At 39.7% G+C, this 16703-nt stretch overlaps 1 protein-coding gene and 1 long non-coding RNA gene across 6 annotated transcripts in view; one reads left to right on the plus strand and one right to left on the minus strand.

The window, feature by feature from the left end:
- The window catches only part of fam171b (family with sequence similarity 171 member B), a 54603-nt gene extending 37901 nt beyond the window's left edge, over positions 1-16702 (plus strand). For all 3 annotated transcript variants that reach the window (XM_016998221.2, XM_016998222.2, XM_062963444.1), the window contains exons 5-8: positions 3862-4032; positions 4841-4957; positions 5885-6008; positions 10243-16702. In XM_016998221.2, coding sequence (XP_016853710.1) covers positions 3862-4032; positions 4841-4957; positions 5885-6008; positions 10243-11605 — 1775 coding nt within the window. In that variant the 3' untranslated portion in view covers positions 11606-16702. The remainder of the gene's footprint in view (positions 1-3861; positions 4033-4840; positions 4958-5884; positions 6009-10242) is intronic.
- LOC103280023 (uncharacterized) overlaps positions 1-16703 on the minus strand; it is a 1071411-nt gene that overhangs the window by 293822 nt on the left and 760886 nt on the right. The gene's annotated exons all lie outside the window — the stretch shown is intronic.

Raw genomic sequence — 16703 nt, forward strand, 5'->3', positions numbered from 1 at the left:
TCCCATGGACAAGAAGGCATTTGAACATACTGAGACACAGGGATGAATAATGTATGCGTACACCTTTTGCATTTGAAAAATGAGCCAACAAAGCAGCTTTCTATTTTCTCCTAGACTCCCCTGAAATCTCTCCGATGTGATCTTTTACATTATTTATGCTGTCTTCCGAAAACAGGTTCTATCCTTGGGGCAGGTGGAAGCTAATTGATACATGGTATTTGACGGTTTTCTTATGACCCACAGCTCATTGTTTGTCAATCTGATGAAGGATTTAGATTTTTCATAATTCACAACCATCAATCTGCACGGTTTTAAATGTAGAAGTCTGGAATTATTTTTAAAATAATAGTCTTAGTTTGTACAAATATTATATATTTCATTTCATTTATGTCCTCTATCTTTCCCTAATGAGTGGAATGTAAAGAAAGATAATTTTGAAAGTTCCAATACTTTCAATATATATTAAATATATTAAAATATATATTAAAATATAAATAAAGAATATATATATATATATATATATGCTTTGCCCGGCCACGCGTTGCTGTGGCTTATGGGAATCCTTTGTTAGCCAGGTGGAATAGCAGTGAATAGCCTTGCAGTCTCAAAACCTGGCCGTTTTCTGGAGTAACTGGAGCTTTTTGTTGTATGAACGTAGAGGCATGGATGAGGGGTTGTGCTGCCAAGTTTAGTGTTTCTGGGATGTGTAGTTTTCTTGTTTTGTCCTAGGCCGAAATTTCATTACCCTTTTATATATATACTAGCTGTGCCCGGCCACGCGTTGCTGTGGCGAAGTATGGTGGTATGGGAATTAAGTATTGAGGAATTGGTAGTAGTTAAGGTAAAGGGTAAAGGTTTTCCCCTGACATTATAAATGGGTGGTATATAAGTGTGGAATGGCCTTGAGTCTACACTGCCATATAATCCAGTTCAAATTAGATAATCTGTATTTTATAGGCAGTGTGGAAGAGGCCTAAGTGAGGCCTAACTGTGCCTGTCCTCTGGGCTGAGTGGGTTGCTAAGAGACTAAGTGGGCGGAGCTTAGCCTTCTAACTGGCAGCAATTGGATAAAAACAATTATTCCCCTCCCTCTAATTAGGACTTAAATTTTCTTTTCTTTTTGTTGTATGAACGTAGAGGCATGGATGAGGGGTTGTGCTGCCAAGTTTAGTGTTTCTGGGATGTGTAGTTTTGTTGTTTTGTCCTAGGCCGAAATTTCATTACCCTTTTATATACATAGATATGTATGTATGTATGTATGTATGTATATGTATGTATATGTATATATAGTGGCTGCAGTGGCACAATGGGTTAAACGCTTATGCCACTGAACTGCTGACCTGAAGATTGGCTGAACTGCTGACCTGAAGGTTGGCAGTTTGAATTCACGAGATGGGGTGGGCTCCCATCTGTCAAGTCCTAGCTCCTGTCAACTTAGCAGTTCAAAATCATGCAAATGTGAGTAGATGAATAGGTAAATAGGTACTGCTTTGGTGGGAAAAGGCAAAGAGATGCTCCAAGCAATCTTACCGGCCACATGACCAGGAGGTGACAACGCAGGCTCCTCAGCTTGAAAATGGAGAAAAAGCACCTCCCCAGAGCCAGAGATGAGCATTGCCTCCAGAAGCCGGAAATGAAAGAATAAGCCTTTGTCTTTGTTTGTATGTCTCATTGTATTTGACTGTATGTTTACCTGTGTTAATGCTGTAATCCACTCTGAGTCCCCTAGGGGAGAAGAGCAGAATATCAATAAAGTGTATTATTATTATATTAAAATATAAATTGAAGCAATTTTACTAATGACTAATGGAGTTTCCACCTCCTTCGTATCCATTACATTTGAGAAGGTCATTTGAGGAAGCGGGTAATCAGTTGTGGGATCAGTTTTAAGGCCCCATGTGAGATTAGACACAGGCTAGATCTACACTGCCATATAGGGTGATCCAGTTTCCTAACCCACGTGATCTGCTTTGAACTTGATTTTATGAGTCTACACTGCTGTATAATCCAGTTCAAAGGAGATCATCTGGATTCAGAAATTGGATTATATGGACATGTAGATGGGGCCCAACTGGGTCTCTTGCATAACTACTTTTGAATAAATAAAATGCTACCTGATCTATGCAACCTTGCCTTGTTAATAGTCCATGTAGTTTAATGAGTGCTTGTAGCTTTAACCCTGAAGACCCAGGATGGTGTAGTGGATTGAGCGCTGGATTACAACTGGAGACTAGGTTTGAATCTTCGTTCAGCCATGAAAAGCCCAGTTGGTGACCTTGGATGGGTCACACATTTTCAGCCCTAGGAACGAGTCTGAAACAACTCGAAGGCACACAACAACAAACATAACTCTGAATATCATGCCTTCTGAATTAATTTCTCAATCTTGTTCACTGTACTCCTGATTATGAACCTATTTTATGATGTGTGTTAAAGTATAAGTAGAGTAATACAGTTGCCATTCTGGTTTCTATTTTGTATAGTATTTATCTTGTTTTATCCAATCAAATGCACTTTAAAAATACCTTTGACACTGTCCCTCAGTGTATGTTACTGAGTTAATTGGATCAGTTGATTTCCATGTGGCAGCTTTCTTTTCCCTTACATATATCAGCACCATGCCTTTGGATAATTAATTATGCTTTTCTGTCTTCTGCTAATTTTAACAAGATGAATTTTAGGTGCATGTTTTGATACCTTGTATCACCATCTAGTGGTTCACTGCTGCATTGCCTCCACTGCTAATGACTATTAACATTGATCCAGATCAGGGAAATTATTCCTTAGAAAAAGGATTTTAAGATTTTAAGATGTGTTGCGTTCAACAACACATTGGATTTTAAGAATTTTGTGGATGCTTTAGTTCTAGTGATGAAGGACTTTGTTTACTGAACTTTTGTTATAGAGATTGCAAGGTAGAAGCAAACTAATTTTTTTTTGAAAGAGGTGTATGTACTGACGTCTGGATGTATTTGTCGTTCACTTAAATCGTAAAAAAAATAAAATAAGCAGGCAGTTGGCAATAGCTATTCATATCTCTTGAATGAGATATTGTCTCCATTCTGGAAAAGGGAATTGGGTTTTCTCTGGTTCAGTACCTTGACTATAGCCCATAGGAGTATGGAAGTATTATATTATTAGAGTTGTGCATTCGAGGTAAACCTTAATCCGTCTTGGATTTTGGTGGGGGTCCTGATCCATTTCTACTGAGCCACCCAAAATCGAGAGGGCAGATTTGTTTGGTTCCAGGATTCCCAATGGATACCAGATTTTGTGGATGCTCATCCCATTATATACAATGGCATGGCAAAATGCCACATTCAAGGTTTGCCTTTTGGATTAAAAAAAATATTTTCAGGCTGTGGATAATTAAACATGAATAATAAATCTGGTTGGCCAACTCTATATGAATTATGGTAGCAAGAGTGTTGTCAAGCTGTTCCAGAAATATTATGTCTACACATCATCACTTTGACAGAAAAAACAGTATAGTTGACTGTTATCTGAAATTAGTCTTGCCTAACTGTGCTGTGGATGAAAAACTTATATCCAAGGTGCTCCCTGCTTAAGTTTTAATAATCCTGCTTTCACTTGGTTTTACCTGGTTTTTCATTATACAGGTGCTAGTCCATACAGTAACTTATGTAGTATTTTAAGGGCATATCTCACCATTGATATATGTAGCATTTTAATGATTTATATAGGATTTTAATGGTGTATTTTATATTGTTTTTAATAATCTGGTTTTCATGTATTTATTTGTTTGCTTTATATGTGAAAGAACTATGGTCTAAGTATCGAATGATACTTGAAACTTGACTTAAAAACATAATCATCTTTTTTATTTAAAAATCCTTTTAGGTTTCAAGAGTGTTGAATTAACTCCTCTTGCTGCAATATGTGTAAACCTCTTTTCTGCTGGGAAAGAACTGAACGTGGATGGACCTATTCATATCATGTTGCCTCTTCTGCCAACAAGTGCTGCAAAAGCAGGGGATCCTATCCCAGCATGGACCTTTGACATGAAAACTGGTAGGTGTTCTCTCACCTAGCACAGTTGTGGCAACTTGTTTCAAAGGAAGGAAAATCTTCTTGAGAGTGCAATTTTGTACAACACCCCAACTCCAAGTGTGCTGAGCTATGCCCCCCCCCCCCAAAATGTGAGCATATTGGCTGAGGATGATGGGAGATATTTAAAATGCCTGGAGACTGGGTGGGAAGATTGTCTGAAGATTGGGGTGGGTGTCTTCTTAAAAATTCTAAAAGTCACTATAGAACTGCAGCCTAAAACGTCCCCTATACACAGGATTGTTGTGCCATGTGAATAAACCTATTAATTAAAGTGGGTTTTTTTCTGGTATTGAGGTCAGGCTGACTAGTTTATAGTTTCCTGGATTTTTTTGAAAACGGTACAATATTTGCCCTTCCAATGCTTTGGCACCTCATCTGTTTTCCAATATTTCTCAAAAACGATGGCAAGCAGTGCAGAGAAGCACATTGACATGCCCTTTCAGTATTTTAGGAAGTAATTCATCAGGCCCTGCAGATTTGAGTTCATTTAGGGTAGCTAGGTGAGATTTGGGGGTTTTGGGGTGGTGGAGCAAAATAAGTATTGAGCAGTTTTACCTTTTCATTGAAATGTTAACGTTTTGCCAGCCTTATTGAACAGCAGCCCCACTGTCTCTTTGATCATTCTCTTGCCTTGAATACATCTAAAAAATCCTGAGGCAAGAACTAAGAAAAAGCACAATGCTGAGCAAACTAGAAATTGCCCTAACCCAGTCAAGAACAGTAGCCACACAGTAGGGGTCTGTCATGCAGTGTGTGTTTTTTTTCTTAGGTGCTTGGGTAAACCGTGGCTTAGGCATCGTCAAGGATGCTGGTGATCATCTTGTATGGACATATACAGCTCCAAGCCTGGGCTACTGGATCGCAGCTCCTTTGCCTGGAGCCAGAGGTGAGCTATGAAATCATGAAATGATTTTTTTTATGTTCTTTAGTTGCTGTTGTTTGTAGGGTACTGTGGGAATTTGTAGAAAATTGAGAAGAATAGCTCACTCTCAGATTTCATTGGGACTGCAGCTCCAATTACCTGTTGATTTTTTAAAATCTTTTTGGCTTGTGTCACGTGATAAAATGGAATCTCACAGCATTTCACTTACTTTGGAAGTTTGTTTGCACTAGTAGTAGCATGAATCGCATTAATCAAGAAGAAAGAAATAACATCCTTGCTCTGATGTTGTTCTTGTATTAATTAATGAGCAGCTGCCTTATACAGGGAGGGGAAATCATGTTGTGTCACATATTGTGCCACATTTTGTGTGTAAACACATATCACTTCAATTTGACTAAACTTTGTAAATTCTTTTATCCATTACATACCACTAGCGGGAGCCCCTGGTGGCACAGCAAGAGCCCCTGGGGGTGCATCGGGTTAAACTGTTGAGCTGCTGAACTTGCTGACTGAAAGGTCGGCGTTTTGAATCTGGGGAGTGGGGTGAGCTCCTGCTGTTAGGCCCAGCTTCTGCCAGTCTAGCAATTCTAAAACATGCAAATGTGAGTAGATCAATAGGTACCGCTCTGGCGGGAAGGTAACGGTGCTCCATGCAGTCATGCCGGCAACATGACTTAAGAGATGTCTACGGACAACGCTGGCTCTCCGGCTTAGAAATGGTGATGAGCACCAATTCCCAGAGTTAGACACAACTAGACTTAATGTCAAGGGGAAACCATTCTCTCTCTCTCTCTCTCTCTCTCTCTCTCTCTCTCTCTCTCTCTCTCTCTCTCTCTCTCTCATCATCATCACGCATATAAGAGAGATGGAAATATAGCCGTTCCTTGTGCAATGACATGCTTTGTCCTTCTCTTTCCTTCCCAAATATAGGCTCCATTATGAACACAGTTGCCCAGGATATAACTGCATACCACACAGTTTTCCTCACAGCCATATTAGGAGGCACCATTGTCATAATCATTGGGTTCTTTGCTGTTCTCCTTTGCTACTGCAGGTAAGGTGACACTGATATGCCGTTATGGCAGAAGTGAGGGGTTGTGTTTAACTCTAAATGACTGGAGTCTTAGGGTGCATTTACCCTGGAGAATTAATGCAGTTTGACACCACTTTAATTGCAATTACCTCAATGCTATGGAATAATTGGAGTTGCAGTTTTAGAAAGTCTTCAGCCTTCTCTGCCAATTTGTACTAGTACCTCACTAAACTACAAATCCCATGATTCCATAACATTGAGCCATGATAGTTAAAGTGGTTAAACTACATGCACTGCACACATGTACATGAAGCCCTGGCTTATCTGATAGGTTAGGGACCAGAGACTGTCAGAAAATGGAATTGGTTGAAAAGGGGAGTGCATTTTGGCTGCTGGAAGATGTAAATAATACACTGTATAGCACTTTTGAATATGTGAGAAAACTAAAAGAGTTTTTCCATATATTCAAAAGTGATTCAAGGAGAGGTCTGCACTTTCTTTAGGCAAGCCTTGAGCCCACACATGAGCATGCTAAGTCCCAGTTGAGTCTCATATGCAATATGAACTGATGAAGGAGCAAACCCTTAGTCAAATTAAAGGAATGTATCTGTAATTTCCAAGTGGTGAATGAGCAGGGTGTCAGAAAGCAAAGCATCAAAATATAGGAGAAGCATGTGGAAGCAGCTTTAAGAGAACAATAAACACATTAATGGAGGATGACACTGTCAGTGACGACTAGTCACAATGACTATATGTTGCCCGGAGCTTGAAAAGGTCACCTTTTGGATGGTACTATGCAAGCTGATCATCCCCAGCCAGCATGGTCAATAGCAATACTTTGTGTGTGATTTTTGGAATCCTAAAAGTAACTTTCCTAAGCTTTAAAATTGCATGTAATATCATAGGCAAAATACCTCTCAATACTAATTGCAGGGAACCATGAGCAGAAAGGTGCTGTTGGGTTCATGCCCTCCTTATGGGCATTTCATTGGCCATAGCAACTGGGTGGTGGACTAAATGTCATCTTCTACAGTTCATACAATGTTTCTAAAAGGCTTAACAATTCTAAATGTTACCTGTATATGTTGTTTGTTAAGAGATCTGATAAACAGAAGAAACAGTTGCAAATGTGTATAACATACACACCATTTGGTGAAATCCTAAGCAAAATGGATTCTTTATATCACAATTGTTGGGTAGTATTGAAACAAAACTAGGGCTCCTTCTACACTGACATATAATCCAGATTATCTGATTTGATAATGGCCATGGTAGTCCATGCCCTGGTTACTTCCCGCTTGGACTACTGCAACGCTCTCTACGTGGGGCTAACTTTGAAGATAGTTTGGAAGCTGCAGTTAGTGCAGAGATCAGTGGCTAGATGGTTAATCGGCCATACCATGAGAGGACAACTCCCATGCTACGGCAGCTCCACTGGCTGCTGATTTGCCTCCGGGCTGAATACAAAGTATTGACTGTTACTTATAAAGTCCTAAAGCGTTCAGGCCAGACTATTTGCAGAACCGCATCTCCATATAAGAAACCGGCTTGAGCCCTGTGATCTGCGGAGGAGGCCCTGCTCTTGGTCCCACCGTCATCTCAAGAATGGTTGGTGGGAACGAGAGATGGGGCCTTCTCCATGATCGAGTGAACCACCTCTGGAACTTCCTTCTAATAGAATTAATGATAATAATAATAATAATAATAATAATAATAATAATAATAATAATAATAACAACAACAACTTTATTTTTATACCCCGCCCCATCTCCCCGAAGGGACTCGGGGCGGCTTACATGGGGCCAGGCCCGATAAAACAAACAAATAACAGTAACAAAGCAATAAAACAATTATCCCAGTAAAAAACATCAACATCAATAAAAACAATCATTAAAATCAACAAGCAGGATACAGTGTTAAAAACAGGAGACTAATTCGTAGATCCCAGGTGAAATGCAGAGTGTTACGAAATAGGAAAAGGAAATCTCAAGTTGAATGGACAATAAAGTGTGGTATAAAATGGCAAGACAACAACAATGGAACTATTATGGAATGGACAGATAGATCAATCCAGCAACAACTAAACATCGAAGGCCTTTTAGAAGAGCCAGGTTTCTAAGCTCTTCCGGAAGGAGTGGAGGGTAGGGGCCTGCCTGATCTCTCTAGGTAGAGAGTTCCAAAGCTGGGGGGCCACGATGGAGAAGGCCCTCTCTCTCGTCCCCACCAACCGTGACTGTGAGGGTGGTGGGAGCGAGAGAAGGGCCTCCCCCGACGAGCGAAGAGAATGTGTGGGTTCATAGAGGGAGATGCGGTCTCTAAGGTAAGTGGGTCCCAAACCATTTAGGGCTTTGTAGGTGATAACCTGCACCTTGAATTGGGCCCGGAAAGTAAATGGCAGCCAGTGAAGCTCCTTAAACAGAGGCATTGAACGCACCCTGCAATTCGCTCCGGTTAGAAGCCTGGCTGCCGAACGCTGTACTAGTTGTAATTTCCGGGCCGTCTTCAAAGGCAGCCCCACGTAGAGCGCATTGCAATAGTCCAGTCTAGAGGTAACTAAGGCATGGACCACCCTGGTCCATGCCTTAGTTACCTCTAGACTGGACTACTCTCTCACTCCTTTGCTTTAAAAAAAAAACCTGCTGAAAACCCACCTATGTACTATGGCATATGGAGAGCAGGAAGACTACTATGCCTGACTTATACTCTCACCTAGACACATTAAACCTTGTCTAGAAACTAAAACTAACCTCAACAACCTATGGTTGTTGCATAACATATCATTTTTTAATGGGTTTAGGTATTGTTCTTAATTGCTTTTAATTTGTGTCAAATTTACATTAATTGTTATATTCGTATAGGTCATTTAAGTTCTTATTGTTGGTTCTTTTGTCTGTTATTAAGTTTAATGTTAGATTACTGCTGTATTGTTTCAATTTGATTTGTCCTGCTGTAATGTGTTTTGAATGGTTTTCCCTTTTTGGCATTGAATGTTTGCCGTACATGTCAGAAACCCCCGAGTCCCTTTGTGGAGATAGGGTGATCTATAAATAAAGATTATTATTATTACTGTATTTTTCTACGTATAAGTCAACTGGGCATATGAGATGATCCCTAACTTTTCCAGTTAAAATAGAGTTTGAGATATACTCGCTATATAAGACTACCCTTCTTTCAACGTACACCAAATACAAAGACTATCAGAGCGCAAACATGCCTCTTTCACTCATCTGGCCCGCCCTTGTATCCTTTTACCGTACCTTCTTCTCTGCCTCTCTGATATCACACACACATGCCTGTGCCGCTTCACTGCAGTCCTCGGGAGCGAGATCTGAGAGGCATAGGAGGTATGGTGATAGGATACAAGGGTGGGCCAGACTGGTGAAAGCGGCATGTTTTTCTGGGCACAGTGCCGCTTTTATTTCTTTTTGCCATACCCCGGGCGCCCCAGACACCTGCAGCTTGCTCCATCCTTCACTTACACCTTCCCAGTGAGGTGCCCCCTCCCTTGTCATTGGGACTGCGTTAAGTCACTTCTTTCCATGAATCCTGGTGAGTGGATTTTCTTCTACTGTACTTGTACAGCACCACCCTTGCTGCTTTCATACGGTCACTGCATATGGCAGAGATGTGGCTGCGGCTGTTTTTGAGCTCTCCCCAACATATGCAGTGACAGCAGATTATCCAATACAGCTTGGAAGTTTCAGCACCCATCCTATAAGGTGACACCCAGCGTATAAGACGACCCCTGACTTTTGAGAAGATTTTCCTGGATTAAAAAGTTGTCTTATACTCCAGAAAATACATTATTATTATTATTATTATTATTATTATTATTATTATTATTATTATTATTATTATTATTATTGATAATCTGGATTATATGGCAGTGTAGAAGGGGCCTAGGATGAGCTCTGAAACTGAACAGCAAGGCAAACAATTAACAAACAATAACTTTGGCCAAAGGATCTGTCAAGTCCCATTACTGTCCTCAATCCTGTCTATTCATTGCACTGGTCAAGTTAGATAAACTTCATCCAAGCATCCATATTTTATAGGATGCCAGAGTTGATGCAGACAACAACAAAGTGAGCATGAGCAATATCGGATGCATAGATGGAAACCCTTACCTGACAATACTATGATGAACATAGCTCAATTACTTTATTACATTTGTACTGCAGTCAGGGTTTGGAGTGATGTATGTTGTACGATTTTAGCATTCTTTTCTTCTTTTTTCCTTCCCTTCTTTCTTTAGGGATAAATGTCATTGGTCAAAAAAGAGAAGGAAAAACACCACTAAACTGGATATCTTAAGAAAAGATCAGACAACATCAACAAGTCACATGAACCACCTTGGGATTGCCAAGGTGTCACTGAAACCAGAGGCCAAATCTCAGTTCTATTCTTCAAGAATAGCCTCTTACAGCCCTCAGAGAGGGACGTCAGTGGAAGGTGAAGAGAGGAGAAGCCATGATAATTTTAAAATCTACATTGAAGATGCTTCATTCCAGCCCTGTGACAAGAATACCCTTCACAGGAGCTCACCCCATTCCTTGGAACCCAACATGGCAGTGAGGCATTTACAGCCAGCCAACCACACCAATGGAGGCATGTCACCCTCTGGAGACATGCAAGAACCAAACCTATATCTCCCAACCAATGGGGAAATGTATGGGATTTCGGTCCTCCCAGACCAGTTAATGCATATTTATAGTCAACCCATTGCCATTCTTCAAACAGCAGATCTTTTCAATACCCCAGAGCAGTTGCATGCTGCCAAGTCAGCTACTTTGCCAAGAAAAGGACAATTAATCTATAGCCCAATGATGGAGCCCCTGAGTCGGGAAGGCTACACTCAGACATTACCCAAAATGCCAGTGCATTCTCACCTTCAGGTGCCAACTTCCAGAGATGAAACAGCTGCATTAGACAGGCAACAAGGCCTGTCTCCTCAGGCTGCAAATTGGGGACGTTACACAAATAGCTTGTTGGAGTCGGTTTCTGTCCCAGGAACACTAAATGAAGCTGTTGTAATGACTCCGTTTTCATCAGAGCTTCAAGGAATATCTGAGCAAACCTTACTGGAACTATCGAAGGGGAAACCGTCTTCACATCCGAGAGCATGGTTTGTGTCCCTGGATGGCAAACCGATAGCTCAAGTGAGGCATTCATTCATTGATCTCAAGAAGATCAATGAAGACAGAGCAGGAAGACAGGGCAGGAAGACAGAGAGCAATGATACTAGCTTGGACTCTGGAGTGGATATGAATGAACATAATCCCAGTCGGAAACTGGAGCGAGAGAAAACATTCATTAAAAGCGTACAGCATTCCAAGGTCCTCTACTTGGAAGACTTGGATCTGAGTAGTAGCGAAAGTGGAACCACAGTTTGCACGCCAGAGGATCAGACAGTGAAGCATATGCCGGATGGAGGGAGTGATCCTGCTATAGGCCAGCAAGCAGAAGAGATACCTGAGAAGAAGGACACAGTGGCAGAAGAGCAGAAGGCCAGCCCTCCTCCAGCCAAGAAACGGGCAAGACCACCCTTGTCAAAGAGAGAGAGCAAAACCAATGTCTGGAAAAAGCGGGAGGAGAAACCACTGGTTCCAATAAACTGACACCTCTGTTCTTTTGGCTTGTATGGTATGCTGTGAAATTTCCTCCACCCTTCACTTTCTGTTTATAAACTTGCAGTGTTCACTTTAAGAGAAACAACCAGAACTGGAGAAAATACAATATCTTATAAAGAGCAGAACAAATTAACACCTTCACAAGAGCGTGGTAGGGAGTTTCTAGGAAACCAGTTCTTCTTGCTGTGTGCAGTAATTTTGAGCAGGAGATTTTTAAAAGAAAGCAATGGTTTTCTGGCATAAGATCTATGGGCAGCTTGTATATTCTTAAGAGTACATCTCCCCTTGCCTGGTCTGGAATTTGACATCTGGGAAAAAGGAAGCACTACTGAAGCTAGATTGCATTATCAAAGGGAAGAGCACATGGGATAGCAATTTGTCTGATATTTATCTTATTTTTGATGACAATGTCATGATGTGTAACAAGATGGAAGCTGCCATTTTCAGCTGAAATGAACACTTCTTTGACATCTTGTATACTACTGTATCAGTTTCTGTGTGTTGTTCAAGAGTAGGGGGGAAATCAGGGACTTGTTATGCAGATAATGTTATTAAATGTGCAGGTGTCTGCTTATCATGTGCTATTCTAGTATTTATTGAGCCAAATTGCACTCCACTTTTAGGAGAAATAGATTTGCACTGATGCAATTGGGGCATACCTGGCCCTCCATGTCCAAGATACATATTATTGTAAATGTGGCCCAAAGGATGACGTTGTAGAAAACATTTCCTCTGGATGCCCTGTACTAGTTCATAGCCTTAAAAGAAAAAGAGTTATTCTGAAGCAATTTGAATATGTGCCTCCTCTTTTTTTTGCTCGCTTTGGCACTCGTCTTAAGTCCATTGTTGCTTATGAAATGTTCCATTGGAAAACTGTTGGACATAACTGTGATCTGAGTAAATGTAGCCATATCCAAATTTTACTTTTTGCATGGCCAAATTGGCCTTGTGAGGCTAATTTTGTATTATGCTATTTTCCTAATCTCCTGTCAAGCCGATTGAAAGGGCAAAGTGAAAGTGAAGAACTGCCATAGCTCAGGAGTGGAGCACATGAACTGCATACAGAAGGCCCCATTCTGAGGCCTTGTCAACTCCTAGTATGGCTTGGAAAGATCATGTCTAGCCAAAATAGACTGTGATAAAGGATACTGAAGTTTTTGGTTTGACAATATTTAGGGAATCAGGTTTGGAACAGTTGCTGGATTAATGGACTGACTGATTGAAGTCATCTCCCCATGAATGGGCATTTCTTATGGCATAGAAAAGGTCCTACAGAGAACTTGTGTTGAGTTTGTCTGGTATGTTCTGTCTTTGACACCACAATCCTAAACACATTTCACTGGAAGCAGATTTCAGTGGAATCTGCTTGTTCATCAGTTTGACATAGATTAAGATCTAAGGGTCCAAACTGCTTAACTTGAGAGCAAGAGTGAAACATGTGCCCTTCCTGCCTCATGAGCCTGGTGTCGTGCCCTCTGCCCCACACCTTTGCAGTGTAGACAACAATGGTGTTACTAATCTGAATTGTGTAATGCTCAACTTCCCATATTTCAGATGGGATCTATTTTTGAAACATAGCATAGAACAAGATTGTAGAATATATGGTGCACACCCAACATAGCTGACTGTTAGCAAAGCTGTTTGGAGTTGATGGGAATCTGAAGGATTACATTTTTCCAGCCCTGGCACCAAGCTTCATTGTCTCATTTGGTGTCTTTCAAAAATTGAAACGAACTCTAGGAAGACAGAAGTGAAAGTAGTGAGTACAATTGTGAAATTGCCGGGACTAAGGAGTCGATATTCTATATGGCCTGCTTGTGTTACAGATGGAATGAAACTGAGTGAATGAGTTTCTTCTGAGCACACTCCTGCAAGCAAGATGGTACCTTCCTACAAATCATGGCAAACATGTTTCCCCAACTGGATTACCATCCACATTGTGTCTGTCTGTCTGCACACTGTGTGGGTCCTGATCTAATTTGTGCACTACGAAGATGTTCAGGGACTACCTATTGGCATTTCTGAATATGAGATGGGTAAGCTGTGAGTCTGGCCTATAGGACAACAGCCATTCTTGAAGTAGAATTTATTGTAGAGTTGAAAACAGTTACCAAAAGAAAATGATTGCATGAAGTAAAACTAAGAAAATATATAGATGAAAGTCATAAAGGCTTCAGGACTAAGTGTTCATTTTGTTATTGATGTTTTTGGCTAACAGAAAAAAATAAGAAAAGTATTTTATTCTTACTATAGAACCTGACATACTGAAATTTTCACAACATTTGAAATTTTGCAATATAATTAAGAAAGCACAAAGGATACTTTCAAAGTATATCTTATTTAATCTGATGGTATTGATTCTACTCTCTCTTTTCGGAACAATTACTTAAAATCAAGCTATATAGCAGGTATGGGCAAATATTATTAGTTTTATTCATTCGGAATCATTTGAAGGTTACAAAGTCCATATAACTTGAGAGTTGACCCCACTGAACTATCCTGCTTCTCAGTAAATGATTTGCAGAGAGGTCATTGTTAATTGCTATCATTTTTAATTCAAAACTATTTTGTTATACTGTCAAAACAGAAACATGAAAATGAGGCACTGTGGTGTGCAGTCCCAAATGTCCAGGGTTCAAATGGTTGTCTCTTCGCTTTTTTTTAGATAGTTCTGATAACTTTTTAGCTTATCGTTTTATTTTTAACTCAAAATTTGCTTTGTGTTTTGTGGGTGATGTCAGGCAATCACTGAAAATTTCCAAATATTTGAAATTTCTCTTCATAATGTATCTACCATTCAGGGCTCCTTAACAAAATTTCTGCACACATTTTCTGTTAGCCAAAAGAGTTTGTTATGAGACACTTGATTCGTTTTTCTTGGTGGGAGAGTGTTTCATTTCTGGGATATTGCATGTAAGTAGTAATTAAAATCCAATTTACTGTTAACCCAAAAACAGCTTTTTAAACTGATTTTTTTCCCCTTCCAGTTGGAAAAATTAAAACACTATTCCTATGGACTGCCTACTTACATGTGGTCTCTTAGGGATAAACTGGAGTGGAACGCAATGCTTTTGCAGATGACTATTTCTGTGTTTGTCTTATTCCTATTCTACCAAAACACATGTTGAAAGAAGAAGCAGTATGTTTAATGTGTGTGCTTAAGGAGCATAATTTAATTTGGATGAAAATTGTCTTTTAAGGTTGGGGTAAACTCAGACAGCATTTGTTGACCACATAGAGTAAATTTGCAACCTTTCTCCCATTTCTTGAGTTTGATCCTACAGCGCTAGCATACCCTAAGACTTCTTGCTGAGTTGCACAGATATAGTTTATACATTTTCATGTTTTTTCAGATATGTAACTGCAACCAAATGCAGCCTCCTGGCACAGTCCAGGAAGACGCTTATCATTTAATTGTTGAACATGCCGAAATGAGTTGTCTGTCACACATTGACTCTGGAGAATGTAGAGATTGAAATTTCAGCCTCATCCTAAGCACAGTTTTGGGGTAATATATGGAAGACCGTGAATTAAATAAATCTTAATGTTAGCATTTCAGTCTTAGAAAATGATAGCTTTGCCTCAAATTGTATGGCATTTTGGAATTGAGTTCAGTTGCACTGAACATTTAAAACATTTGGAATACACAAATATTTTTAAAGCAGATGAAACTCTTGCATTGAAACCTTGCAGTTTTATATTTTTACGGATACTAAAGGGATTATTGATAGTAGGCAGCTGAAACCATCCCAACACTTTATATTCCATCATTTCAAAATCAGTATTTCTGAAATAATTCCAGTTGTTAAATTTTATACCAAAAAGTTTTGCCAGTTGACGTTTGAAGTAACTTTGCAGATTTGAAGGATTTGTCAACAGTTTGTACATTTCCCACTTGGTGACACACTATTCCTCAATGTAACTTTAAAGCACAAGTTTATGGTACATCAGCAAATACACAATCTTTGTACAAAAATATTTTTACATGTTAGTGGTTGGATTCAGAAGTCTTTCTCTTCTGTGCATGCTAACAGTGTAGTCCTATATATGTCTACTGAGAAGGAAACCATGTTCAGTTCAATGGGACGTACTTTCCACATAAGTGTATAGGACTATAGCTCAAAATCACAAATTGCCTAAGACCCCAGTTATAAAAGCTGTTGTTGTTGGGATCTGGAATTAGATATTACTGGAGCTGTTTTGCAAGCATTGAAAGCTGTTGTATCTGGTAACATCTAGTGTAGAGGTTCTCAACTTTTGAACTTCCAACTGCTTTGAACTTCAACTTCCAGAAGACTGCCAGTATGGCTAATAATGAGATCCTAGGAAGTAAAATCCAAAACATCTGGAGGACCAATAGTTGACAAACATTGGTCTAGTACTATATAATCCAAACTGGATTGTTGTGAACAGGTCTAAGGAATTCTTGGCCATTTAACATCCACGTGACTACATGGTCCATCCTCCATTGGCCTTGACCTGAGCTTGGAAGAGTTATTTTTCTGAACAATTCCATAAGTTCACCAATCAGCAGGAACATTGGCCAGCCTGAAAGCCAATTCCAAAGAGTAACTTTTTCAAATCTCTGCTCCTTATGATCCTTCATTTCAACTGTTTCCGTTTGTGTGTACAAGTGTATATCCTCACAATGAACAACCCTTGCTCATGATACTAGATGTTATGTGTTCTAGTACTAGATATCAGTACTAAATATTACATGGAGAACCGGAAGAATAAAAAAAAAACCCTGCAGCTTTCAATATTAAGGCACACAACTCCTATTAATACTAGTTCCAGCCCAACTGATCCCAAAACAACACTTGTTGGGAGTTAAGCTGTAAATATGGGTAACAAAGCACCACATTGTTACACTTCAAATCCTGTTTTAATTTTCATTCCAGTTTTCTGAGATTTTGTAGCCCACACTTTTAACAAAAATGTTTCTACATTTTTCTATTCAGTCTGGATAGCTTTCCATGTTTGTGTAACTACTATGGTACCAATGGATCTACTGCTATAGTGTTATCTTAAAATTTTTAAGATGTTAAAAGAGCTTGTGAATATAATAAAAAATATTAAAAACTGG

This window comes from Anolis carolinensis, chromosome 1, assembly GCF_035594765.1.
Source record: "Anolis carolinensis isolate JA03-04 chromosome 1, rAnoCar3.1.pri, whole genome shotgun sequence".
Classification (NCBI taxonomy): Eukaryota; Metazoa; Chordata; class Lepidosauria; order Squamata; family Dactyloidae; genus Anolis; species Anolis carolinensis.